A 27282-nucleotide genomic window follows, 5' to 3' on the forward strand; every position below is an offset into this window, starting at 1 on the left:
CTGTTTTCTGTCTAATTTTTCTATCTACCTACAGTACTCATTATGTATTACCATGTCTCACAGTTGTTTACATGTGCATTTTAACTCAACTCAAACTATATTGCAAACATGAGGGCAGAAACTGGGTTTTATCTACACTCCCTTGCAGAAGGATCTGTACACAGGAGAGACTTCAAAGTTGGCTGAATTGAAGAGAGCACCTGATACCTTTTATTGTGCAAGTTAGAGATTCTTTAAGATATGGGTTTGGAGAGAAAATTACTGACCTTTCAAATGAACACAGCAAGAAATTTAGTGATATGAATTCCTACTTCTTCTCAATAGTTCAATTTCTGAGAAAAGACAAAGGCTTTTACTGGTTGTTTCGTAGTTTTATTATTTTTCCATTTCCCTACACAGGGACTAAGACTCGTTTTGAGATTTTTCAGTGCATTTCACAGCAAAATGAACAAGGGAATTATTAAGTAGTTGTGCATAAAGGAAATCTTTTGCATGTGTGATTTACAATTTGTTGAAAAACTATTTAAACCTTTTTTGGATGTTCTCATTTCATATATCCCTTTTAGTAGAACACAAGTGACAGGATCATACAGAGTTTAGAGTTTTCATGATGATGCAATGGAACTAGCCATCTGAAATGGCTGGTGAACAACTTTATTACAGATACACACTGATTGGAAGACTACATCAGAAGAAACAGAATAAGGCACCACTCTGGGAAAATTAAGGTAGCTTGTAATAACAAGTGTTGAGTACACAGTAAGTACTCAATAAATACTTGTTGAATGAATGTATAATGAAAGCCATAATCAGCACTATTCTCTTAATTGCCAGCAATTCTTAAGCTTCAATAAAATACTTACTAAAAAAAAAGATTATTTGTACCTGAATACATTTTCCTAATGTTTCTATTTCATACTAACCTTTCTTTGACATATGATTTCCAAAATGAAACAAAGCAAAACTACAGTTCATGTGTTCTCCACCACAATTAACAGCTCTTCCTAGATTAATGACAAATACTGATGGTTGCTTTGAATTTTGAATGAAGTGAAATCCAACTAATCCACAGGAATAGCGTATAATACTGGATAATTGCTTTCAAAATGGAAAAAAAAAATCAAGGACAAAAAAAGCAATACATTTTTTTAATGTTTGCTATTCCCTTCACTGCCTTAGTTCAAGAAAGTCCCCAAACCTCACCATACTGACAAGTACATTTGTTAAAAAGTCTCTCACATGTGATATTTATTAAAATCTGCTGAAAAGCATTCTGACTTTTTCCATTCAAGTCAATTTTGTTTTCAAGTATATTAAAATGGTTCAGAAGGAAAAAAATTTTCCATAGTTATAATTCTAATCAATTTATAAATTTTTTTTTTTAAAAAGAGAGTTTCAACAGAGATTGATACTTTTCTCAGATATGGGCACAGTCTTTTCTGAAGAAAAGAAGTGTCTCATCACCCCAATCTGGCTGGTTTCTAACACTGATTCCAGACTCAGTGACTGAACCCGCCTTGGTTGAAGTCTTCCTTCACGAATTTCTTCTTTGAAACACAAGCCATGCAATTTCAGCTCCTCTGGTTTTGCTTGTATGTGCAGGGAATAGTCAGTCCCTGCCACAAAGGAGGCTATGTTTCTTATGTCAATGGAATATGGGTCATTGTGCCCATGCCACTGGGTCTGGTTGCTACTTGTAAAGTCAAGTGATCTGAAACTTTGTTACCTAGCAGGAACCAGATAAAAACAAATCACCTAATAATTGATGTAAAAGACTTGAAGACGGCATTGTTTGCGTTCTATGAAAGAAGTTGGTGGAAAGGTCCACTACCTTTCTTCAGTATCTTGGATTTTTGGTAGTACTAAAGTGCCCTGGTAGATGCGTCCTTTAAACTGTGCCATCATAAAACAAGACACTCATTGCAGTGACTCCATCTGACAGAGGAAGGGATATAGGAAGCAGAAGAAACCAAATCCTGGAGAGTCTTAGCTAGCTTATGTCACTCAGTAGGCTGTGTCACTGGGATCGTTTTCCAAAGGGCGTCACAATAAATCCAGCCTTCTCCCTGAAACGAATGGAAAAAGAAATTAGAGAAAGATTCCACTAAATGCTTTTGCTCTCTGTAAGTAGAGAGAGTAAGTAAATAAGTAAGAAAGTAAGTCGCCCACTCTGGAGGTAGAAGCTTCTTCCCACACCAAAATAAAAGCCTCTGTGACAGAGTTTGCTCTTTTGGCCCAGAGCATGAAGAAATGTCTGTACTTTCAGACCAACAAAATCAATTAACAAGCACTTACTAAGCACCTACTATGAGCCAGACAATACTAGGCACTGAAGACACAAACAGAAAAAAATGAAACAATTCATACTGTCAAGGAACATAAATCAAGTGTGTCAAAAGTGTAGTATTCTAAGATATTAGAGACCTATCCTTGCTTACTGAAGTGAAAGAAAGCCCTTCCAGTGTACCAACAAGAAATCATGCATGTTGGACCTAACAAGGATACTTGTGGAGCCCTTTGGCCTTTCTAATCCTCAAATGTTATATCCCATTTACTCTCTCCTGTCCTTATCCCCTTGTTCCACAGATATAAGGACCTAATGGAGAGACAAAGACAGAGCCAGGGCCTGGGATGGTGATGGTGAGAAGTACCATGAAGAACAGGGGCAGAGACATGATCAAATGTATGCTGTGGCACAAAGGGGAAGAAGATCTGAAGCATACGGTTTTATATATGAAGTTGTCTGAGGGGTGGATTGTGGTTGGCAGGCTTAAATAGGGGAGTAAAAATCAGGAGGTTCACTGGAAAAGATCCCAAATCTTGGGAGCCAATACTTGGCTCACAGTATAGTTTTGAAGGGCAGCTAGGTGGTACAGTGGATAGAAGGCCAGGTCTGGGGTCTTCCTGAGTTCAAATCCGGCCTCAAGACACTTACTAGCTGTGTGAACTTGGGCAACTCACTTAACCCTGTCTCCCTCAGTTTCCTTATCTGTAAAATGAGCTGGAGAAGGAAATGACAAACCACTCCAGTATCTTTGCCGAGAACACCTCAAAAGGGGGTCATGAAAAGTCAGTCACAATTCAACAAGAGTTTTGAGTCACTTGGCTTATTAATCAGTGGGGAGAGGAAGGAAAAGACCATTCTTATTCTTGTTTCTAAAGCCAAATGATGAAAATAAAAGAGCACTGGATTAAATTAGAAGTCTAGGGTTCCAAACACAGTCTCTGAAACTGCAGAATGACCTCAAGCCAATCACTTACTTTCTTATCACAATTTCCTTACCTGTGAAATGGGATAGATAATACTATACGTCATCTACATTTAAGTGAATTTCACTTCTGCATGACCTTGAGGAAGATATCTTGTCTATAAAGAGGTCTATGCTGTCCTCATGAAGAATATCTTCTTTTCCAAGTTGACATAGCTAGTAGATCAAATAAAGGGCTAAACTTCTTGGTCACTAGTTGACGTGTCCTAACTGGTCACACCTGTCCAAAAGATCAAGTCCATCCACAAAACACTAGGTATAGGTCAGACTAAGGTGTCTCTGTATCACTGAAAGTAACAATGCAGGAGCAAGTAGGTGGCTCAGTGGATAGAGCACCAGCCCTGGAGTCAGGAGGACCTGAGTTCAAATCTGGCCTCAGACACATAATACTCACTAGCTGTGTGACTGTAGGCAAGTCACTTAATCCAACTACCTCACAAAAAAAAAGTATGCAGAAGTTCTTGCTATGAATTAATTTATTCTTTCCTTTCCACAATGTATATGTATAGAGTAGAATGTTAATGATTCTGGAGGACATAAAGAAATAAGCTTATTTTAAACTTGAGCTTTGGGGGTGGATCCAAGATGGCGGAGGGAAAGCAGTGACTGTCTTGAACTCTCACCCAAAGCCCTCCAAATACCTAAAAAAATGGCTCTAAATAAATTCTAAAGCAGCAGGACCCACAAAAAGGCAGAGTGAAACAAATTTCCAGCCCAAGACAGCCTGGATGGTTGATCAGAAAGGTATATCGCGCCAGGCGGGGAGAGGAGTGCAGTGCGGCATGGGCGTGCAGGCCACAGCGACCCTGGAGCAGGCCTCAGAGGGCTGAATCGCAGACAGCTGTGGAGGTTTCCAGACTTCTCAACCCACGAACTCCAAAGACAACTTGGAAGGTCAGTGGGAAAAGTCTGTGACTATGGTGAGAGAGGAGCTAGGTCTCAGCCGCAAGTCTCGAGCGCAGCCAGGGGCCACGTCTTTTTCCTGAGCTACCGGCCCACAGACTGAGGGGGAATCAAATGGCTGATCAGAACTGGATTGCAAGGATCCCTTTGCCAGTGCTGAGGCAGGAATCTCTTGCTCTGCCCGTGCTTGGATCTGGGTCACAGTTCTGAGGGGCAGTCCTGGGGCAAGGAGGTGCGCTGGTGTGGTGGAGTTTGTTGAGGAGGTGGAGAGGAAACACCTCGCCCCTTATCATAGCACCTTGGAAGAACTGAAAATTTACAGATCCCTAGAAGTATCTCTGAAAACAGCTGTACAAACCCCTGAAGCTTGGGACAGTACACTCTTCACATTGGAAGCAGACTTTTACCTTAAAAAAGAGTTTAAAACTCAAGTAATTGGTTGGGATCATGAGCAAGTACCGCAAAAAGAGTCAGACTATATTATCTTACTTTGGTGACAAAGAAGATCAAAACATACAACCAGAAGAAGACAACAAAGCCAAAGCTCCTACATCCAAAGCCTCCAAGAAGAATATGAATCAGTCCCAGGCCTTGGAAGAGCTCAGAAGGGATTTTGAGAAGCAAGTAAGAGAAGTAGGGGAAAAATTGAGAGTGATGCAAGAAAATCATGAAAAACAAGTCAACAGCTTGCTAAAGGAGACCCAAAAAAAATACTGAAGAAAATAACACCTTAAAAAATAGCCTAACCCAAATGGCTAAAGAGGTCCAAAAAGCCAATGAGGAGAAGAATGCCCTAAAAAGCAAAATTGGCCAAATGGAAAAGGACGTCCAAAAGATTACTGAAGAAAATACTTCCTTAAAAATTAGAATAGAGCAACTGGAAGCTAGTGACTTTATGGGAAATCAAGACACTGTAAAACAAATCCAAAAGAATAAAAAATTAGAGAACAATGTGAAATATCTCATTGGAAAAACAACTGACCTGGAAAATAGATCCAGGAGAGAGAATTTAAAAATTATTGGACTATCTGAAAGCCACGATCAAAAAAAGAGCCTAGACATCATCTTTCAAGAAATGATCAAGGAAACTGTCCTATTTTAGAACCAGAGGGAAAAACAGAAATTGAAAGAATCTCCCAATCTCCTCCTAAAAGAGATCCCCAAAGGAAAACTCCTAGGAATATTGTAGCCAAATTCCAGAGTTCCCAGGTGAAGGAGAAAATATTACAAGCAGCCAGAAAGAAATAACTCAAGTATTGTGGAAACACAATCAGGATAACACAAGATTTAGCTGCTTCTACATTAAGGGACCGCAGGGCATGGAATATAATATTCCGGAGAGCAAAGGAGATGGGATTACAACCAAGAATCACCTACCCAGCAAAACTGAGTATAATCCTTCAGGGGAAAAAATGGTCATTCAGTGAAATAGAGGACTTTCAAGCATTCTTGATGAAAAGACCAGAGTTGAATAGAAAATGTGATTTTCAAATACAAGACTCGAGTGGAACATGAAGAGGTAAACAGGAAAGAGAAAATCGTAAGAGACTTATTAAGGTTGAACTGTTTACATTCCAGCATGGAAAGATGATATTTGTAACTCATGAGACCTTTGTCAGTATTAGGGTAGTTGGAGGGGAAAAAATTATATGTACATATATATAGATATAGATAGACAGATAGAGGGCACAGGGTGAGTTGAAAATGAAGGGGTCATATCTGGAGAATAAAATTAAGGGGTGAGAGACGAATATACTAGGAGAAGGAGAAAGGGAGAGGTAGAATGGGGTAAATTATCCCACAAAAAAAAAAAACAGAAAAGAAAAGGCTCTTACAGTGGAGGGGAAATGGGGGAAGGTGAGAGGGAATGAGTGAATCTTATTCTCATAGGATTTGACTTAAGGAGGGAATAACATACACACTCAATTGGGTATGGAAATCTGTCTTACCCTACAGGAAAATGGGGGGGAGGGGACAAGGGAGTAGAGGGACGATAGAGCAGAGGACAGATTGGGAAAGTGAGTAATCAGAAGCAAATACTTCTGAGGAGGGACAGGGTCAAAATAAAGAATAGAATAAATGGGTGGGCAGGATAGGATTAAGGGAAATAGAGTTAGTTTTTTCACAGCATGTCTACTATGGAAGTGTTTTGCATAACTGCACATATATAACCTATATTTAGTTGCTTGCCTTACCAATGAGGGTGGGTGGGGAGGGAGGAAGGGAGAAAATTTGGAACCCAAAGTTGTAAAAACGTGTTTAAAAAAAAATGTTTTCACATGCAACTGGGAAATAAGAAATACAGGAAATGGGGTATAGAAATCTATCTTGCCCTATAGGAAAATTGAAGGGAAAGGGGATAAGAGAAGGGGGGGAGAGATAGAAGGGAAGGCAGACTAGGGGAAGGGGTATTTAGAATGCATGCTATCTTGGGATGGGGGGAGGGGCAAGATGGGGTGAAAATTTAGAACTCAAAATCTTGTGGAAGTAAATGTTGAAAACAAAAAAATAAATAAAAGAAAGATGAAAAAAAAAACTTGAGCTTTAATAAGCTCATTGTAGTCAATGAAAACCATCAGATCTTTTCCAATAAACTGCTGTCAAATAGCTTTTTCCCACAATGGTGAGGGAGAGGTGTTCTAAGAATTTTCCTGGGGGTGCATGGGCTTTAAAATGAAGTCAAATGACAAAAGTGACTTCCCTTAAATGGAGGATGTCCACCCTCCCTTCTCTCCAGCCAGAGGGAGAGAGGGACCCCAAGGACAGGGGTTGTAGAGGAACTGAGTTTCGGAGTTGATGTCATCTTGCAGGTTGTTTTTGGAGATAATGAAGGTCCAAGAGAATTAACTGGAGTGGGAAATGATGAGGTGACTTCTAAGAGTATTATTATTATTTATAGGTCTCATAATTATTAGTCTTATTTAACACCTTTCATTAACTGTCACTGTCTTTGTTTTCAGCATCAGCATTTCTAGATCAGTTGCTATTTGGTGGTGTGGAAAACTACAAGGCTGAGGTCGGGGAGGTGGTACAGTGGATAGAGCTCTGGCCTTGGAGTCAGGAGGACGTGAGTTCAAATTTGGCCTCAGACTCTAGACACTTCCTAGTTGTGTGACCCTGGGCAAGTCACTTAACCCCGACTGTCTCACCAAAAAGCCAAAAACAAACAAAACAAAACAAAACAAAACAAAACAAAAAAAAAAAACCAAGGCAACAGTTGGGTAGTTTGATTGGTCCTTGGAAAAATTCAGGATCACTCAGGCAGATAAATGTTTTTCTATTGTTCTAGAACCTTATCTGCTGTAACTGATGCAAAAAGAGACAAGAACCTAAGATGTTATCAACATTCTCTGGATATGAGAGGCAATTCCCAGACCTTTAGTTTGACCCATCTATACAGGATACATATTGAAAATGTTAACAATTATTCACCTTTCTAGTTAATAATAACATACATTTATATAGCCTTTTATGGTTTGCAAAACTTGAGCCACTTGACACCACTAGCTAAGCTTATTTTAAACTTAAGCATTAATAAGCTCATTGTAGTCAATGAAAACCATCCGATCTTTTCCAATAAACTGCTGTCAAATAACTTTTTCCGACAAATTGGAGTGAATAATTGGAAAACAAAGGATGGTTAAGCTGAGCTGTTTTTGAAAAACAGACTTATAAGACAGCAAGGAAGCAAAACAGCAGCAAGCAAAAGTTATCATCAAGCAGATGAGAGTCAGTGTAAGAATGAACAAAACCTACTTCTTTAATAAAGTATTTGGTTTGCCATGGTGTGCCTGTCTCAGCACGGTGTCTCTCTTCACTCCTCTGACGCTCCTCTAGGGCTCGTTTATGTTCTGTTGCCTTATCAATTTCAGAATCCCTCAGAGATTCTGTGACATTTTTCCATAGTCGTCTGAAATCAGAAATTCTGGTTACTTTTTATATTTTACAAGCACTTTTATAAACAAAACAAAACAAAAGCCTAAGAGATAGATTTGATTGTCTTTCAAATGACAATTACTTTTTTCTATTATCAGTTCTATTTTCTTTTCTAAACAAGAAAATTTTAGACCTGAAATGGAACTACATGAATTTTGGTATTAAGAGGACCCAGTGAATATTAAAAATAACTGCTATTGATGCTTTTTGTTTTTACATCACATTCACTTCCCTCTCTCACCCTCCAAAAACGATCTTTCTCAAAACAAAGAAAAACCAACTAATACAGCAACTGCATCTGATTGAGAATGCAATATTTGACATCACAAGGAGTAATTCTGATTGAGCAAGATTATTATTATGTCTAGGGCTGCTATGCAACAGGGATTAAACACTTTAAAATTAATGTGGGGAGCATACAGACTAAATGAATTTTAATAGCAACATGTTCTGCTTGGTTTCCATGAGTTCAGGAGTATTTATAAGCCTGTTAAAATAGGATTAAGCCTGAAAACACTTTGACCTGAGAATATCTGGACATTCATTTAGAGACATTGTTTTTTATAATAAACCATTTAACTGAATGTCACTTAGAATTATAGTATAGGTCATCTAGTCCAACCTTCTGATTCTACATATGAGGAAAGTGAGGCCAAAAGGCATTACATCATTTGCCCAAGGACAGGAGTTAATGGAAGAACTGAGACTAGAACCCAGGTTTTCTAAACTCCTTCCACCATATCATGACTTACCTGGATTCAAAAGGTCCCTGCTTTTCCAAGGGCCGTACTCTTTTCTTGGTCACAGATAATTTAGTCAAGTCCACATACTTTGTTTCTCCATTGCTGTAAGTAAACTCAAGGACACTATTCCATTCCCCTTGCACTCTGCATACCACAGTATTAGAAGTATTATGTTTTACTTCAGCTGTAACCCTACAGACAGTGAGAAAATAAAGACACAACTTAGTAAGTGGTATTAATCTCAAGTGTTTGAATTCTGAAATTGAAACTTCCTATGAACATTGTTTAAATTGGTTATTTAATTCATCTCAATTTGTCAGCTGGTCCGGCTGCTTGAGAAGAAAAAATAGCATCTTGTGGTCCCTTCACTGAGAAATTTCTGACCCACTAAATAAGTCATATACAAATCATAGTCATGGTAATGGGCCTAAGACAATGTTTTTATACTCAAACACTACTTAGATATTCACTAATGACAGCACATTTTGTTGTTGATTTCTTGATATTCTACTTTTTTATGCATTTAAAAACAAAACTTTGAATGTCTATTTCAGACAAAAACAGATAAGCCGGTGTCAGGATCCAAATACAGAGAAGGAATACGGCTGTTCTAAAATTAATGAAGATTTATCTGGCCAGCCTATCAGTAGGCAGGCAGGATGTAGTTCAAATGAGTGCTAGGCACAGGAACAGATCTAATAATTTTTTACAGGTTATATAGCAGGACAAAGGAAATAGGCTCAGGTGAGACAAGAAATTAGGACCAAAAGTGGTCTATGGAATCTGAGTTTGGCAAGTCAGGTTTTAAGGCCACAGTAGATCTGAAGCGGGTCTATCTAAATGCTAAGATTTGGTCTTAAATTTTCAGTATCTGGGAATGAGTATTGCAGGAGAAAAAGGGAGACTTTAAAAACGTTGAGTGTGAACCTAATCCCAGGGCAAGGATAATTTGGTTTTAACTTTCTCATGAGTGTGAAAAGCTCCAGGTAAGTAAAGATGTACCAGCTGATGAGTAGGAATGTAGGTGTAGTCTATTTAAAGGGAAAATACAGGCTAAAGAGATGGTCTTACACTAAGATTTAGGGGTTTTTTACATATTAACATAAATGATTACTTTGCTATGTCTGTCCTAACCGCATGTACTCTCAAGTTGCATTCTACATATTCTCTTTGAACTAGCTTGCCAATCTTCCTCTTTTCCTTGAAATTCCATCTCCTTTATGTAGCCTAACTGGATATAAGGTGATACTTAACACTCACTCTTCTCTTCCATCTCTACATAAGCTCAAAACTATATTTAAAGTGCTGAAGAGGGCATGTTTAAAAGATATACTAACTTCTACAGTACCCAGTTTCTGTTCCTCTCCACAGTATACTCTTCAGAGTTATTCATTTTGATATTCTATCCCACTCAGCTTATTGTCTTAATAATAATAGCTCATAGTTATAGAGCCTGTACACTTGAAAAAAGGTCTTAATATCATCTCATTTGGTCCTTACAACAACCATCTGAAGTGGGTAGTACAAGTATTCTTATCTTTATTTTATGGTTGAAAGAAGAATTTTGGAAAGTGGAAAAAGCACTGGCTTTGTAATCAGAAAACAGTGGAATTATTATGTGACCCTGGGCAAGTTATTTCACCTCTTTGAGACTCACTTTCCCAGTCTATAAGACAGCATCATATAAGGATGCCTATAAGGATGACAAATGATGGGAAAATTTAATGTTAGAGGAGTTGTGTAAAGATAAGCACAGTAATACATTGTTAGTGGAGAACTGAACTGGTATGGTTCCACAAAAACTCAAATACTTATAGCAGAATTTTTTTTGTGGTAGCAAAGAACTGAAAACAAAGTAGGTGCCCATCAGAACAGAGGAAACCAAAACCATAGAACAATCAAAACTGAATGTTACGTGAAACATTACAAATCATAGCAGACTTTCCAATGTTTTCATTGGTTTTGCTTATTTATTTTCTCTTCTTTTTTTTTATTCTTTGTCCTAAGGGATGGCTCTCTGGAAATGGGAAGAGAGAGGGACATAGGGGAAAATGTGGGTGATATAAAACAAAAGATATCTTTATCTCTTGCCTGTGAACTGCTTCCTTTCCATACCTTTTAAAATTTAAAAGAGAATTTTTTATTTAATTTATTTTATTTAATATTAAATTCAGAAATGTAGTTGATATAATAGATTAAATTTTTTTTTAAATTTTTATCCCAAGAAGCATGATTCCAGAAAAATATGGAAAAACTTACATGAACTCAAGCATAGTGAAGTGAACAGAACCAGGAGAACACTGTATACAGTTACAGTAATATTGTTCAATGAAGAACTGTGAATGATTCAGCTCTCCTCATCAATACAATGATCCAAGAAAATCCCAAAGGACTAATGATGAAGCATACTATCTGCCTCCAGAAAAAGAACTGATATTGTTTGAATACACACCGAAGAAAGCTATTTTTCACTTTCTTTCATTTTTTTTTCCTTGAGTGTTCTTGTACAAAATGATTATAACTGCATATATATGACCTATATTTGATTGCTTACCATCTCAGAGAGGGAGGAGAGGAGAGAGGGAAAGAAGAATAGAATATGGAACTCAAAATTTTAAAAACAATTTTTAATCCCTTCCTATCTTCACATGGTTTATAAAAAACCAATTATAATTTTTAAAAATCTGGCATATAACCTTAGCTGCCCCACTACTGACTCTATTCTCTCACTTTTGATTTCATTTCCCACAGTAATTACTTGAAATCTTTTTCTTCCTCCTCAAGTCCCTAACTGTAACCACATTCCAAACACTTACAGAAATATATTTAGACTATTACTTTGCTGAGATTTAGAGTTTCTGATGACTACATTCTCTCAAATCCCTTCTCCTCCATACCTATAAGCTTCTCTGTATTGTCATCTATTCTATCCTTCTCTCCTGGAAGAGAAAGGACATCCTTATTCTTCACTGAGGCTGTTCCCTTCTACCTGTGCTCCTGAATCCCTTCCCTCTCTCTCCGTGTAGGACCTTTTCCAGCAACCATTTCTTCTCTCACACATATTTTCAATCTTTTCCTCACTACTGACCCTTTCTCATTTGCCTAAAAACATTTTTAGATTTCAATACTAAAAAAACAAAAATAAAACACCCTTGTTTGCCTTCTATTCTATCCAGCTATTTATTGCCCTTTTGCCTCACTTTACAGTTAATCTTATGGGAAAAATTATCTGCACCCAATTCCTTCACTTCTTCAACACCCACTGGTTGCTTAACTCCTTAAAATCTGGTCATCTTTTTCTTAAATATTTTATTTTTCCAATTTACAAGTAAAAATAAGTTTTAACATTCATTTTTTAAAAATTGAGTTCTAAATCCTTTCTCCCTCCATGCTCCCATCCCTGAAAGGGAAAGCAACTTCATATAAATTATACATATGCAATCACGTAAAACATTTCCATACTAGTCACGTTGTGAAAGAAGAAACAAACCAAAATAATTTTTAAAAAACTATCACAAAAAGTGAAAAATTGTATGCTCCAATCTATATTCAGACTCTCTTCTTTCTCAGTTCTTTCTCTAGAGAGAAAAAAATAACATTTTTCATCATGAGTCCTTTGGAATTGTCTGAGATCATTGTATTGCTGAGAATGATTAAGTCATCAAGGGCTGATCATACAATATTGCTGTTACTGTGCACAAAATTCTCCTGGTTCTGCTTACTTCACTTTGTATCCGTTCCTGTAAGCCTTTCCAGGTTTTTCTTGAAATCATACTGTTCTTCATCATCATCATCATCATCATCATCATCATCATCATCATCATCATCCCCACCTCTTAATTCAATTGCTCTCTTAAAGGCCAAACTTTGTCTTCTCCCTATTCCAAGCCATCCTTTCCACAGCTACCAAAAGTATCTTCCTTATGCAGACTCATGCTATTTCCTGCTCAAGATCTTCAGTGGCTCTCTCCTGCTTACTGACTATATTTCAAATTTCTTTGTGTAGTATTCCATGTTCAAGGCTCTCTACAACTGGACATCATCCCACTCTTCCAGAGTTATGTCACATAAACCCCTTCTCTGAACTTTATGTTTCAACCAAACTGGAACATATGTATGTCATCTTCTCTTTCCTCTGAAGGAGAATGTAAGCTGCTTGACAAAGCAGGGGATACTTTTTTTATTTTTGTATTCCAGCACTTAGTATAATTCCTTGTATAAAGAAGCAGCTTAATTTTTTTCTTTTTAATTTGCTGAATTGAAGTGTTTGTTGAACACATCCTGGGACAGCTTCTGAGTCTTTACTCATGTTCTTTATATTGCCCCCATTACCCTCATCTCCTTCACCTGATGTCTCTAGCCATTCTTTTATAGCCCAACTCAAATACCATCTCTTCCAAGAAACTTTCCCTTTTAGGACCACAAAGCACTTTACTTTGTACTTAATATCTGTTTGTGACTTATCCCCTACTTAGAACCCTTACTATCACATTTGGGCAAGCCATTTAAATTTTCTGTCTTCCCTTATCATCTATAAACCAATCAACGAACAAGCATTTATTAAGTACCTACTATATGCCAGGAACTTTGCTAGGCACCAAGGATACAAATACAATAGGAAGATATTTCCTATCATTAAAAAAACCTATATTTACTGAGGGGCAACATATTCACAGATAAGTAAAAACAGGCATATGCAAAATACAACTCATTACACTAAGAAAAACTAATATACCTATATGAAAACATTCTCTAAATCTTCAATAATTAGAGAAATGCAAATTAAAGTAACTCTGAGTTTCTAGTTCACATTCACCAAATTGGCAAAATTTTCAAACAAGGAAAATGATAAACATTAGAGGAGCTATGGGAAAATAGGCACTTTAATGATTCTTTGCTGATAGAGCTATGAAAAGGTCCAGCCATTTTGAGTAAAGATATCAAACTCAAACTCCCATTGTGTTCACATGCATTTTCCAAGGTCAGTTAAATTCCTTCAGGCAGGAGAGCTGGATTTTTAAACTTAGCCATTACAGGCCAGCTGAACTCTGAACTAAGTTCAGAGACAAAGAACCACAGCTTAAGCAGTTACAGGACAAAATCAATTACTATATTATTATAATAGGATCAATAATATTGATAATAATAATAGGATAAATAAGAAAATTACACAGGATCAATCTTCTCACTCCCATTAACTTATTTGTTTATTTCATCTATATTTTTTAAGTGCCTAAATGTGTACATGTTGTCTCTTCCAGCAGAAAGTAAACTCCTTTTAGATTCATAAGACTGGGGCAGGTAGGTGGCACAGTGGATAGAGCACCAGCCCTGGAGTCAGGAGGATGTGAGTTCAAATCTGGCCTCAGACACATGATACTCACTAGCTGCGTGACCCTGGGCAAGTCACTTAACCCTGACTGCCTCACCAAAAAGAAGAGTTAAACAGTCAAAAGATACAAATAGGTAGTTCAGGAAAGAAATGTATGCTACCAACAATCATATGAAAAACTACTCCAAAGTAATAATTAAATGTGAATTAAGGAAACTTAAATGAGCAAAGATGACAAAACAGGAAAATGACAAACTGCAGGGGCTGCAGGGAAATAGGCATATTATTGCACTGCTGATGGACCAGTGGAGTAGTCTAGCCATTCTGGAAAGCAATCTAGAGCTATGCCTCAGTGGTTACCAAAATGTGCAAACCCTTTGACCCGGCTATATCCCAAAGAGATAGAAAGAAAGAGACGGAAGAAAAAAGACTTGTGTGCAAATACATTTATAGCAGTTCTTTTCAAAGTAGCCCCAAAATGGAAACTAATGGGGTGCCCTAAGGAATGGCTAAATAAAGGCATACAAATGTAATGGATGTTATTTTGCCATAAGAAATGATGAAATAGATAGTTTTAAAGGAAACTGGGAAGTGCAAAGTGAATGCAAAGTGAAATGAGCAGAATGAGTAATACAATTTATACAATAACAACATTATAGAGAAAAACAACTTTGAACTCAGATCAATGCAATGATCAGAGGCCTGGAGATGAAACAGGCCTCTGACCTCCCATCAGACCAGCGGGAGACATAAAATGCAAAATGAGAAATACATTTTTGGATATGGGAAACATGGAAATTTCTTTGCTGGATTATGCAGAATTATACGAGTTTCATTTTCATTTTAAAAAAAAAACCTGTTCAATAGGTGGGGGGAGTGAGTGGGAAAGATGCTTATAAAAATCATTGTAGGCACTTAATGTTTACTCGTCAATTGATTATTATACAAATAACTATAATGTAAAATATATACAATAGTTATTTCTGAGTGAGAGTAATCCTTATGAGGAATGAATGCCATTATAGAAGGATGGTATTTGTCTGACTCCATTCTCTACTTTTACCCCTAAAGATGATGGGATCTTCCTACTAGTTGAGAAGGACAAACTGATCCTTCAACAGCAATGCATGTAATCAATCACTCTCGTCCCCAATTTCCTATTAGATAATTTCAAAAGCTTCTCAGTCTTGTGCGACTCTTAGTGACCCCATTTGGGTTTTTTGTTTTGCAAAGATACTAGGTGGTTTCTCATTTTCTTCTCCAGTTCATTCTACAAATGAGGAAATTAAGGCAAACAGGGTTAAGTGACTTGCCCAGGTTCATACAGCTAAGTAAATGTCTCAGGCCTCATTTGAACTCAGGTCTTCCTGACTCTAGACCTGGTGCTCTATCCACTGAGCTGCCCTGATGTAGCAATAGCCTGATTTACACTGAAGGCTGTTAAACTACATTCTATGGTCTGAATCTAAACATGAAGATCACAAATTGGGTCATGGATTACTTATTCCTGAGTTAGAGATTTTTACCTTACTTCTCGCTAGCAATTCCAGCATCCATCTGGAATTTTACCTTCTTGTCAGGGAAATTCTTTTGAGACAGATCTTCTACCTAGAGCTGGTAGCACAACTGTTACCATGCCCAGGAGCTCAAAGGTTGGAGAATGTTGTTTTGTTTTGTTTTGTTTTTTAAAGTCTTAAAAAAAAGTCTTGATGGATTTCATGAACTACAAATAAAGATTTTTAAAATAACACAAACACAAAAGACATAATCAAATTAATATTATTGATTGTGAGTGTCTATAATAATTATGATAATAATTACTATAACAGTGTTATCACATAGAAAATCACATTAAAGAAATCAAATAATATAAAATTGTCCTTACCGGTGCAGTTTGCCACCATAGAATGGCTTAGTATGAAAAGTGATGCTAGCTGAATATCCAGTCTTTGCACAGTTGACATTGACTTTTCCACCTAATTCTACCCAAGGAACTGTTAAAATTGATCGGGCATATGCACATGGCAGGGAAAATGTGTACTCTTCTCCATGTTCCAAGAGACTAAGGATACCTGAAATATAATTATGGTTAACACTTTCAGCAAAAATTATAAAGATTATAGATTACATATAAATATATAATATATATATAAATTATAAAGTAAAACAAAAAGACACATATGGCTTTTCTTTTCCTGTGTTTTATTTAAAAACCATGACTACACTTTGCTCAATATACATATAACTTGGGGTGAACTACTGAATTCCTTATAATAGCACGTACAATGTTTTCTAAAAAAAAAAAAAAAAACCCAAAAAATAACAACCACAGTGAACTCAGGTGGTTTTTAATCACAAAACTGTAATTTTGCCACAACAGCATTACACGGGTGCACACCACAAAGAATATTATAAATCAATTAAGTTTTTAATAAGGTCCTTCCATTGCTTCCAGTAAAAACTCCCTCAGACAGAGTGTCCAAAGCAGACCAGATTTATACAAAATTGCAAGCCTCCTTAGATCATGTTATAGAGTGATGCTCTAAGGATTCAGTGATTCTGACAATCACTAGTTTGAGGAAAATCTATGCTAACATATTTCCTAAGTCTAAGGGAAGTCTAATATTACTAAGCTATAGACTCTGTTTGGTTTTTAAACCAAACAGTATAAGCAAATAATGTTTTCTAAAAATCCTAAAATCAGTGTTCTGGCTATTACAACTCTTAGCATTTTTAATAATGATAAAGATAAATATCTTTCCTATTTAAAAGCTTATGCTATAAATATAAATTTATATTCAATACACTTTGACAGTTGCTGACATTTCCATTTCATAAGAGAATTTGCCTATCACATCTTCTTTTGTTTGATGTTTTATGGTTTACAAGGCTCTTTATGTGAATTTTTCTCTGATTCTTACAACCTTGGAGAGGTGGAACATGTATTATTATTCTTTTTTCATAGAAATCAGGAATCAAATACCTTCTCCAAAGTCAAAATAACAGAATTTCAAAGTAAACCACAGACTCAAATCATATATGTCTATCTAGCAAGTTTAAATTCAGAACAAAATGTTGGGCAAAAACATTTTTCTTTTTTTACCAGTGAATAGCTGTTTTCATTCACCTGTTACACTTTTCAATGAATCTGCCAAAAGTCCTGTGTGATTTTTGTGTTCTTGATCAACAAGCAGCTCACTCCGTTCAACCCCCCTTTTCATATTTTGATATAGAACAAAAGTATAAAATCTTTAAAAATGTATGGATTTTTAAAAATTTTATGAGTACTCTCTTCCCACAATCACCTGGAATACCCTTTAAGTACTGCCCAGTATTTTTCCTTCCAGTTCATAATTCATTTTTATCTTGGTGTCTAGGTTTTTTTTGTAACATATGTACTTTCTTCCCCAAATAACTTTTTCTACCTACCTTCTCCAACCATTGTCACTCCTATTGACATTCCCAAGAATTTACTTTTAGTCCAAACATGAGCATTTACACACATCTTCCTCTCTGCACATTCTGCATAAAACCCTGAGACTGGAGGATGATGAGACACCTGTTCAGCAACAAATCTGACAGTATAACAGTCTGCTTCCACATGGTTCAAAGGCTCTGGCAGAGAAGCTTGATCTGGGATTGCCTGAGAGGAAGAGCTGGCAGTCATGCTGGATGCTACATCACTCTTCGGCATCCTCCAGGAGCAGTGGAATGTTTCTCCAATGATGGGATTGTAGGGTTTCTTTGCAATAGCTCCCTTACGGCCTTCATGAAATGAAGTAAGATAGTACTCTACAAAACGGATCATCCTCTCTTCAGCAGTAGTTCCATTAGTGATAGATATAAAGAGGTCTGGATGAGACATGAAGTCTGCATACATCTCCAGCAAAGAACGTTTCTCTAGAATAAAGGTAGGAAGAACCACCTGAAACCAACAACAAAAAATCCAATAAGGACAAAGCTAATCTTTATGTTTAGGAATCATGCATATTTGCAGTTCAAAATTAGTCTACTTAAATGGTTTTTTTTAAAAACAGTAACAATAATGTAAATGAAAAACAAAAACAAAAACAAAACACCACACACCAAAAAAATCAAAAGTAAATATAAAAAAAAGTATAAAAATCACATAGGACTCAAAAAGAGATATGAGAAGACACTTCCAAACTTCCCCTTCATGGAGGTAGGAGGTCCATAGGTATTACACATTACACATGCTTTTAGATTTTTTTCAATGTATAGATCAGTTGTACTGCCTTTTTGCTCTCTAAAAAATACTATTTTGTCATATGGGATGGCTTTCTGGGAAGGAGACAGAGAAGGACACATGGGAGACCATGGGAATGTAAAAGAAAATATCAATAAAAACGGGCGGGATGGTCCAAACCACTTAAAAAAACAAGCAAGATCTAGAAGGATATAAAAGCCATGTGGATTAGTTAGTAGATAATATCAAATGTTTCGTGCAAATTAAGAATTTATGTTAACTCAAAAGAATCAGAGGGCAGGGCAAAGGAGCTCAGATAGAAAAAAAAATCTCTTGATTAGAAAAAACAGAGTCAAAGAAAGAGTCAAAAGGAAATCGCTAGAAAATTTAGCAAGTGCAACCACAATCTTTCACTTTTCTGACTGCAGAGTGGCAAAGAAACACACATACACACACACACAGAGCCCTGTGTTGCAGGAAAATATTGCTTCCCTGAGATTAGCAAAAACAAGTCACCAATTATTCCAAGTGCCAGGGAGATGAGTTGGACCTCTGAATATCTAAGAATTTGGGGTTTCATGATGGAAAATGCTATCCACATCCAAAGAAAAAACTATGGAGTTTGAATGCAGATTGAAGGATGCTATTTGCTTTTTTTTCCTTCCGTTTTGTTTTGTTTTCTCTTTCTTGCGGTTCTTCCAATTGGTTCTAATTCTTCCTTACAACATCACTAATGTCAGATTGCGTGCCATCTTGGGGAGGGAGAAAAATTTAAAAGTCAAAAGCTTATGGAAGTGATTATTGATAAATCAAAACAAATTAACAAAAAAAAAAGATGTCAAGGGGGGAAAAATAGTCATTTTTTAAAAACCAATTGATTATCTAATAAAATTGAAAAAAATTGAAAATAAAAGCATAGAATAACATTTATCTCACACACATAGTGCTCTAAAGATCTCGGGGGAAAATGCAGTTTAAAGGTACTAAAATTTAAAACTGCACTAAGACTAAGAAAGTCTTAATTGTCTTAACTGTCTCACACTTAAAAGGCACAATAATTGCCATTAAAGGAATATAATCTGGGGAAAACAAACAATTTCATCTTTGTCATTAGCAACAACAAATAAAATATCCTTCAGGATATTTAGTGATGACATCAAAAACCTCAATGTAAGGGGGAAAAAATTTAGTCAATTCTTAATTACCCAAATGAAGCAACAGTATCACAGATGATTCAAATATATAATCCAAAACCATCTATATTCAGCATATTATGCAATTACTTTGTGGCAGATTTATTTCCTTATTTACTATTTTTATAGGCTATAGTTAAAACAAATAAACATGATGCTAGCTGGATAAAAAGTGAAGGGAGACTGTTACGCAAGGATAATCTGCAAAAGTATCATCCACCTGTAGGTAAATAAGAATTGAATGGCATAAATGTCAAGCAGAGTAATTAATACAGTTATCCCTTCCACACTGCGACTTTCCCCAACGTGGTTTTGATATATCATGAGTCAGTATAAGAAATTAAAAGGAAATTTTGAGGGAGTTTTGTGGAAGCAGATGGTACAGAAAAAGTCTAGAAATTCAGAAATGCATAATATATGTATAGTATTGTATAATAACACATTTTATCTTTTAATATAGTAATAATTCAGACTTCTCCTCTGGTAGAAAGGGAATCCTGAAAAATTTTACATGGATTTTCTAGATCCTGGGGGTGCTGCACCCTTTACCCCTAAAATATGGATGGAATAACAGTATAGTTTTGTGATGGTAAACAGTTTCTCTGTGAATCCTCAGGACAATCCATGGTGGTGGCCTTTTCATTTAGTACAGAAATAGTCCTGGAGATGGTAGGTCTTTGAGTCTACTGATTTCAACAAAGGAGGCAAAGTGGGAAATCCACAGCCATTAAAGAGTTTTGAGCAGATGAGCGACACGAGCAAACTCATGAACAATCTGACAGTGGCGTGAAGGACAGTTTTGAGGGAGGGAAGAAGAGATCCTGGAAGAACAACTGGGACCTCTTAGGAAACTATGACAAAAATCCAGGTAGATGTTAGTGAAGGGTGGTGTCTGTAAAACAGAAGAGAAGACTCTAAGAGATAAGAGGATGCACAGGCAGGATCAAAGACTCTAGCTGATTGTATATGGGAGGTGAGGGAGTGGAAAGAGTCAAACACCAAAGTTTCAAAGATGTGAATGGCAGTAACAGAAACGATGACATAAAAAGGAAGGACAGATCCAAATACGATAGTTCAAGATGAAGATATGGTGCTTGTGAGAAAAGGAGCCTTAAGACTCTTGGGAATCATGTGCAGAGATGAAGGCTGAAGCTGTGGGGCTGATGAAGCATGCCTGAAAAGTATAGGGAAAAAAAGAGATGTAGGGCCAAGGGTGAAACCTTAAGGAACACATACCTCAGAGAATTAAGAAGGGGAGACTTGGGAGACAAAATTGCCTTACAAAGGAGTCGTGATACTGATTCTCTGGAGGAAAGAGTACTGATAAAACAGAAACTGTGATGAGAAGAACAGGAAAGTAGAAGGAATTTCTTTTAAATGGATGATCTCAACATTCTCAGAGATACAGGCAAATAATAATGTGAAGGTGGGACATGGCTTAAGGAGAGAGGAAAAGTTTTAGAATTTTCACTGTGGGAAATGAAATAAAACATCAATAAGAGTAGAGGAGAAGGATAGGTAAGAAGCAGCAAAAGGCCATTTGAGGTTATATATGATAAATTACTGGGCAGGTAGGTGACACAGTGGATAAAGAACCAGGCCTGAAGTGAGGAAGATTCATCTTTTTGAGTTTGAGTTGGCCTCAGACACTTACTAGACTCTGGACAAGTCACTTAACCCTCTTTGTGTCATTTCCTCATCTATAAAATGAGCTGGAGAAAGAAGAAAATGGGAAACCACTCCAAGTATCTTTGCAAAGAAAACCCCATGGGGTCAGGAAGAGTCAGACATGTCTGAAAAATGACTGAATAACAACAACAAGTGATAAAATATAGTAGGTCAAATCAATTTGATTTCATGACCTTTTGCAGCAACACTAGGCAGCATGAAAACAAAAGTTGACAAATTAGATGGTAAGGGTTGAAGATAGTGGGTCAAGAACGGCAAAACCTTAAGGGCTTGGGGCAAAGATCCTAGGTTCAATCAATCAAGTAAACAGCATTTATTAAATGCCAACTTCATATGTCAGGCACTGTTATGCAACGGGTATAGAAACTTACATTCTCCTGAATGTCAGACAATGGTGGATAATGAATCATTAAAATGGCACATGATGGTAAAATCAACGTTTGTAGAAGTAGGGTGTGGAAAATCATTTGAGTTCAAGAGGTTGAGGAACAGTGTAGTCAGGATTAGGAAAATCATCAACATGAATACTGAAACCCCCATGAATAACAGGGGATGGATTAGAGAGAAAGACCTCAACTCAAATACCAAAGTTACTGAGGAACATGGGAGAACAACAGATTGTAAAAAAAAAAAAAAAAAAAAGCTGGAGAATTTGCACGGACCACAGATGAGATAAGGTTATATAGGAATGAACACAGAGGAATGATCTAGAAACAGTAATGAGGAGAAAAGGCAACCTTTCCTTGTGACTCTGTGAGTTGAGAAGAATGAATGATGATAATAGCAAGCATTTACATAGTGCTTTAAGGTCACAGATTATCTCATGTGGTTCTCACAATAACCCTGCAAACCAGGTACCACTGCTGTCCCTATTTTACTGATGAGGAAACTAAGGCCAGGTGAGTCACACATCTAGTAAGTGATCGAGGCAGTATTTAAATTCAGATCTTCCTGACTTCCAAGTTCAGCACTTTGGCCATTCTGCAAGACCTAACTACCTCCTAGGAGGGAACCAACTTCAATGGCATTTAGGGTTACTGGGGATGCAAGATCTTTAAGGGGAGACTAGAGTTGAAAAAACAAGGTGAAAAGAGTGTTGGAGGAAAAATTCAAGGATATAGGTATGCTTTCTGCTTCATATAAATACCAATAAATAATTAAAAAATACTGGCATCACAAATTAGATAATAGAAAATATATTTAACTGCTAAGCTTCAATCCACCCTGGAACTTACTCTTGTTAAATCCATGCCCAATTTAAGCTGTGACAGTAGATGTAGGATAACACTGCGCTGTTCTTCCACAGCTCCCAGGTCATCTTCCTTATTATCACAAATATCTTCTACTTCATCATCTGCATTTATTTCCTCAGGTTCCTGGATAGAAAACAAAGGATCAGATATTTAAAAGTACTTATTAGAATAGCTAAAAAGGAGGGATGGGGGTGGGGAGAGACACTAACATGAGTTCAGAACCTAAAATAAAATTAAATTCCTGCCTGCTTCATAATTTAAGTATAAAATACACTCCCCTCAGCACAGGTATGACTAAAAAGTAATCTGAGTTACCTAATATACATACATCTTATATATAATATACATTAGACAATATATCTTAAATGTTAATATATAACATATATATATGTGTGTGTGTGTGTATATATATACACACACACACATATATGAATCCAGTTCACCTTTAGGAAAGTGAAAAGCACTCCAGGCAATAGGAACCACTGTGGGAACACATCTGATAAAAGAGCTACTAAGAATTAAGAATTAACCACTTACTTAGAATGATGAGTAGAAAATGAGGTCCTCATCTTTTTTAGTTAGATATTAAGAGTTTTTCTACATCTGGAAGAAAGCTTTGTAACAGCCAGGAAAAAAATTTAACATCTCCTAGGAGACCCAGTGGTGAGAGTTCTATATTTATTAGTGCAATGCTGAGAAAGGAACATTTTACAGAGTATAAGGTTTTTTCTCCATTGCTCTGAGAAATAATGTGATGATCCAGTATTAAGATTCTCCATCAATAAAGCAGAAAAATTCTTGCCAAGGCCAGAATGGTACAATAAGAATCATCTTGAAAATGTCTACCAGTACGACTGAAATTACTTTTGAAAAGCATGCACAAGGAACACTTGTTCTACCAATCATCATAGTAGATGCTTATTGATACAATTGGTCTTGAAAAAGAGAGAAATAAATACCGAGGAAATTGAAGTTACCATTGCTCAGTCCTTGCCCTTCTTTCACTGAAAGAAGCTACTTTAATATTTAATACCATTTTCAAGAAGCTTTTCCTAGTAACCAATTTAAATCAGTTTTGTGATAGTTTAAAATGACTTCTTTCTGTATTCCCCTCAGGGAACAAGGAACTCCATAGAGATACTAAACATAATTAACTACATATTTGTGAAACAATAAGAAGGGAATAGCAAACTGCCAGATCTTAAATGAAAAGCCTCCTCTAATATTCTTATATATGAAGATAGGAATCCGAATGTATAGACTACTAATGCAAATACAGTTTAGGACTATTAACAGATTACAAATCTTACCTTCTATATCTGAACTATTTCCTGGAATAATGCCATTAAAATTTAAATATAAAAGATACCTTTAAGGGAAAAGATCAATCATTTAATTAGGTAAGTTGGTATACTTTGGATGATGGTTTCTTTTGAGGAGGGGGAGGTGTGCTGCAGCGGCATAGAATATACTCAAATTCTCCTAAGAATCTTTAAAAATTCATTCTTTTCAGGAAATCATAGAATTGTAAAGCTCTAAGGAGACATTAAAAACCATCTGGATAATCCCTACTAATTATGAGAAAGCTGAAGCTCAAGGAAATTAAATGAGCTAACAATTATGAGAGTCAAAGACTTAATCCAGTCCAGCATTCCTTCTACAACACACATAAGAATGATTTATCAATACAGTGAAACGAAAATTATTCTATTATCAAGTTACAACTTTTGAAATCCTGATATTCATTAAGGAATTTGATAGCTCTCTTCTTTCCTATGCACTTTTTGCATGTGTGCTCTTAAAAGATAAACTTCAGGGATAACAAGCTAACTTTCAAAGGAGCAAGATAGTACTTGAGTTAATGAAATATTAATGAAAGTTTCTAAACCTTCTAAAATTCACAGAAGACCAAGGATGCTTGGCAACTTTAGTGGCAGAAGCTTTTAGATAATTAACTTCTTGGGGAATTTAGGAATTTAAAGAAATTGTGTGAATTAATGTTGAACAAAGAAAGCAGAATGAGGAGAATAATATAAACAATGACTACAAGAGAGGAGTAAGAATAGATGAATCTGTTATTTTGGTTTTTTGTTTGTTTGTTTTTGGGTTTTTTTTGAGAGTCAATCCGGGTTAAGTGACTTGCCCAGAGTCACACAGCTAGTGAGTGTTATGTGTCGATGTTATCTGAACTCAGGTCCTCCTGACTCCAGGTCCAGTGCTCTCTCCACTTCACCACCTAGCTGCCCCTAGATGATGAATCTGGATTAAATGCAAGGACCAAAACTGGTTCCAAAGGACAAACAATGTACACTACCCTACCTTTTGAGGACGGTGAAGTTACTGATGCCAAATGTTACACATGCTGACAGTATTGAACATGTATGTTAGCTGGTTGTGCTTAACTGTTTTTTCTTGTTACAAGGGAGGTTCTGGGTGGAGAGGTGGGAATTGACTAATACCAGGAAATGACTATGTTGTAAAATCAAAGACATTAGTAAAATTTAAAATGTTTTTAAATGAAAAAAAATTCTTGTTCCTGTTACCAAAACAAAAAAGCTAAGCAGTCTACAAAGGCTTAAATGGAAGCTTCATCATTCCACAAAATACTCACACCCTTTTCGTTTCCCCCTAACTACCAGCTGGTATAGATTTTGTTGGTGAAGGTCTTCTTACCTCTTCCAAGGATCCCTTCTTTCCTTACCACTACAAGGAAATGCTTACCTATCTATAAATCTTCTGGACTCTGCACAGCCTCATCAGGCTGTGTGTTCACGTGTATACATTCACTTTGGCATGCCTTGGATGCTATCCCTGTCTTCTACCCTCACTCTACCTATGTTGCCTATTCCATCAGAAAAGCAGCATGATCCTAGGCAGGAAATACACCTCTCAGTTTCAGTTATAAAATATCCTTTGCTGGTTCATCCAGCCGCCAACCTGAAAGTATCCTCCCAATGTTCTGTTCTGAGACCTTTTCTCTTTTCCCTCTACAAGCTCTCCCATGGGTTTAACTATCATATCCATAAAGATGATAGTTTAACAAAGTTTACATTTTGATGACCTAGCTCTCACTTCATCCACTCAAACCCCCTAAAGATCATCCTCTATCTCTTTTACCCTTTGTGGCTAAACTCCTTGAGAAAGTCTACAAAACACAGGTATAAAACACATATGATACAAAGTCTACAATAATTGGTTTTCTCTACTTCTACTCCACCCATTTTCTTTAACAATCCAGCTTCTGATCTCATCATTACTTCAAAACTGCTTTCTCCAAAGTTACCAAGGATCTCGATTGCCAAATCCAATGGCTTTTCTTAATCCTCATCCTTCTGGACCTCTCTGCAGACTCTGACATCAGTGTCATCCTCTTCTCTTTAGGTTTCAGTACACCACTCTCTCTTGGTTCTTCTACCTATCAGACTGTTCCTTCTCCTTTTGCTGCATCTTGTAGTTAGAGGGTTATGTCCTGTAACTAAAGGTGTCCCACAGGGATATGTCCTGGTCCCGCTTCTCTTTTCCTTCTACACTATTTCACTTGTTGATCTTAATCAGCTTCCATGGATTTAATTACCATCCCCATATTAATGATTCTCAAATCTATCTATCCTGCCCCAATCTCCCTAGTGACCTCCAGTCTCATATTTCCAACTGCCTTTTAGACATCTTAAACTGGATGTCCAGTAGGCATCTTGAAGTCAACATGTCCATAACTGAACTCATTATCTTTTCTCCAAAGTCTTCCCTTTCTACTAACTTTCCCATTAATGTCAAGAGCATCACCATCCTCTCAGTTCCCCAGGTTCACAACCTAGGTGTCATTTTGGACTCCTAACTATTTCTCACTGCCCCTATATCTAATCTATTGCCAAAACCTGTTGATTTCAAATATGTCTTTTGTCTCCACTTCTTACCACAATCCTGGTACAAGCCCTGATCACCGCATGCGTGGAATACTGCAAGCCTGCTGGTGGGTCTGCCTGCCTCAAGTCTCTCCTCTCTCCAATCCATCCTCCAATTCAGCCACCAAAGTGATTTTCCTGAAGTACAGGTCCAACCATGACACACCACCTACCCCAAAACTCCTGTGGCTCCCTATCACCTCCATGATCAAGTAAACAATCCTGTTTGATTTATTAATTTTTAATAGTCCCTAAATTAAAATTAAAGAGTCCCTAAATTTCTCCCTCCTTCCAGCCCCTTCCCTACTCATTGAGAAGGCAAGCAACATATTATCAATTATACCTGTGAAAGCATGCAAAATATTTCCATATTAGCCATGTCACCAAAAAAAGCAAGAAAAATAAAGTAAAAAAAATTGTACTTCAATTTGCACTCAATTATCAGTTCTCTTCCGGGAGGTGAATAACATTTTTCATCAACGACGCCTTTGGAACTGTCTTGAATCATTGTATTGATCAGAGTAGCTAAATCTTTCACAGTTGATCACTATTACAATATTTCTGTAACTATGTGCAATATTCTCTTGATTCTGCTCAATTCACTTTGTATCAGTTCATATAGGTTTTCCCAGGTTTTTCTGAAACCACGTCCCTCATTTCTTACAGCACCACAGTATTCCATCCTAATCATATATCCTAACTTGTTCAGTCATTCTCCAATTTTTGGTTTAAAAAAAAAAAATACTATTTTGCCTATAACTTTTTTAAAAAATTGAGTTCCAAAGATCTGAAGACTTTTATGCCCTTATGGTTTAAAAGTAGCTGCCATTTTATAATGTGTTATAATGTCTTTGA

At 36.7% G+C, this 27282-nt stretch overlaps 1 protein-coding gene across 2 annotated transcripts in view; it reads right to left on the reverse strand.

The window, feature by feature from the left end:
* Positions 1–350: 350 nt before the first annotated feature.
* OSBPL11 (oxysterol binding protein like 11) overlaps positions 351–27282 on the reverse strand; it is an 82065-nt gene continuing 55133 nt past the window's right edge. For both annotated transcript variants that reach the window (XM_027845244.1, XM_027845245.1), the window contains exons 8-13: positions 22508–22648; positions 17613–18108; positions 16069–16255; positions 8861–9043; positions 7929–8082; positions 351–2066 (exon numbers count right to left, since the gene is read on the reverse strand). In XM_027845244.1, coding sequence (XP_027701045.1) covers positions 2001–2066; positions 7929–8082; positions 8861–9043; positions 16069–16255; positions 17613–18108; positions 22508–22648 — 1227 coding nt within the window. In that variant the 3' untranslated portion in view covers positions 351–2000. The remainder of the gene's footprint in view (positions 2067–7928; positions 8083–8860; positions 9044–16068; positions 16256–17612; positions 18109–22507; positions 22649–27282) is intronic.

The sequence above is a fragment of the Vombatus ursinus genome, unplaced genomic scaffold (assembly GCF_900497805.2).
Source record: "Vombatus ursinus unplaced genomic scaffold, bare-nosed wombat genome assembly UNPS02014959.1, whole genome shotgun sequence".
Classification (NCBI taxonomy): Eukaryota; Metazoa; Chordata; class Mammalia; order Diprotodontia; family Vombatidae; genus Vombatus; species Vombatus ursinus.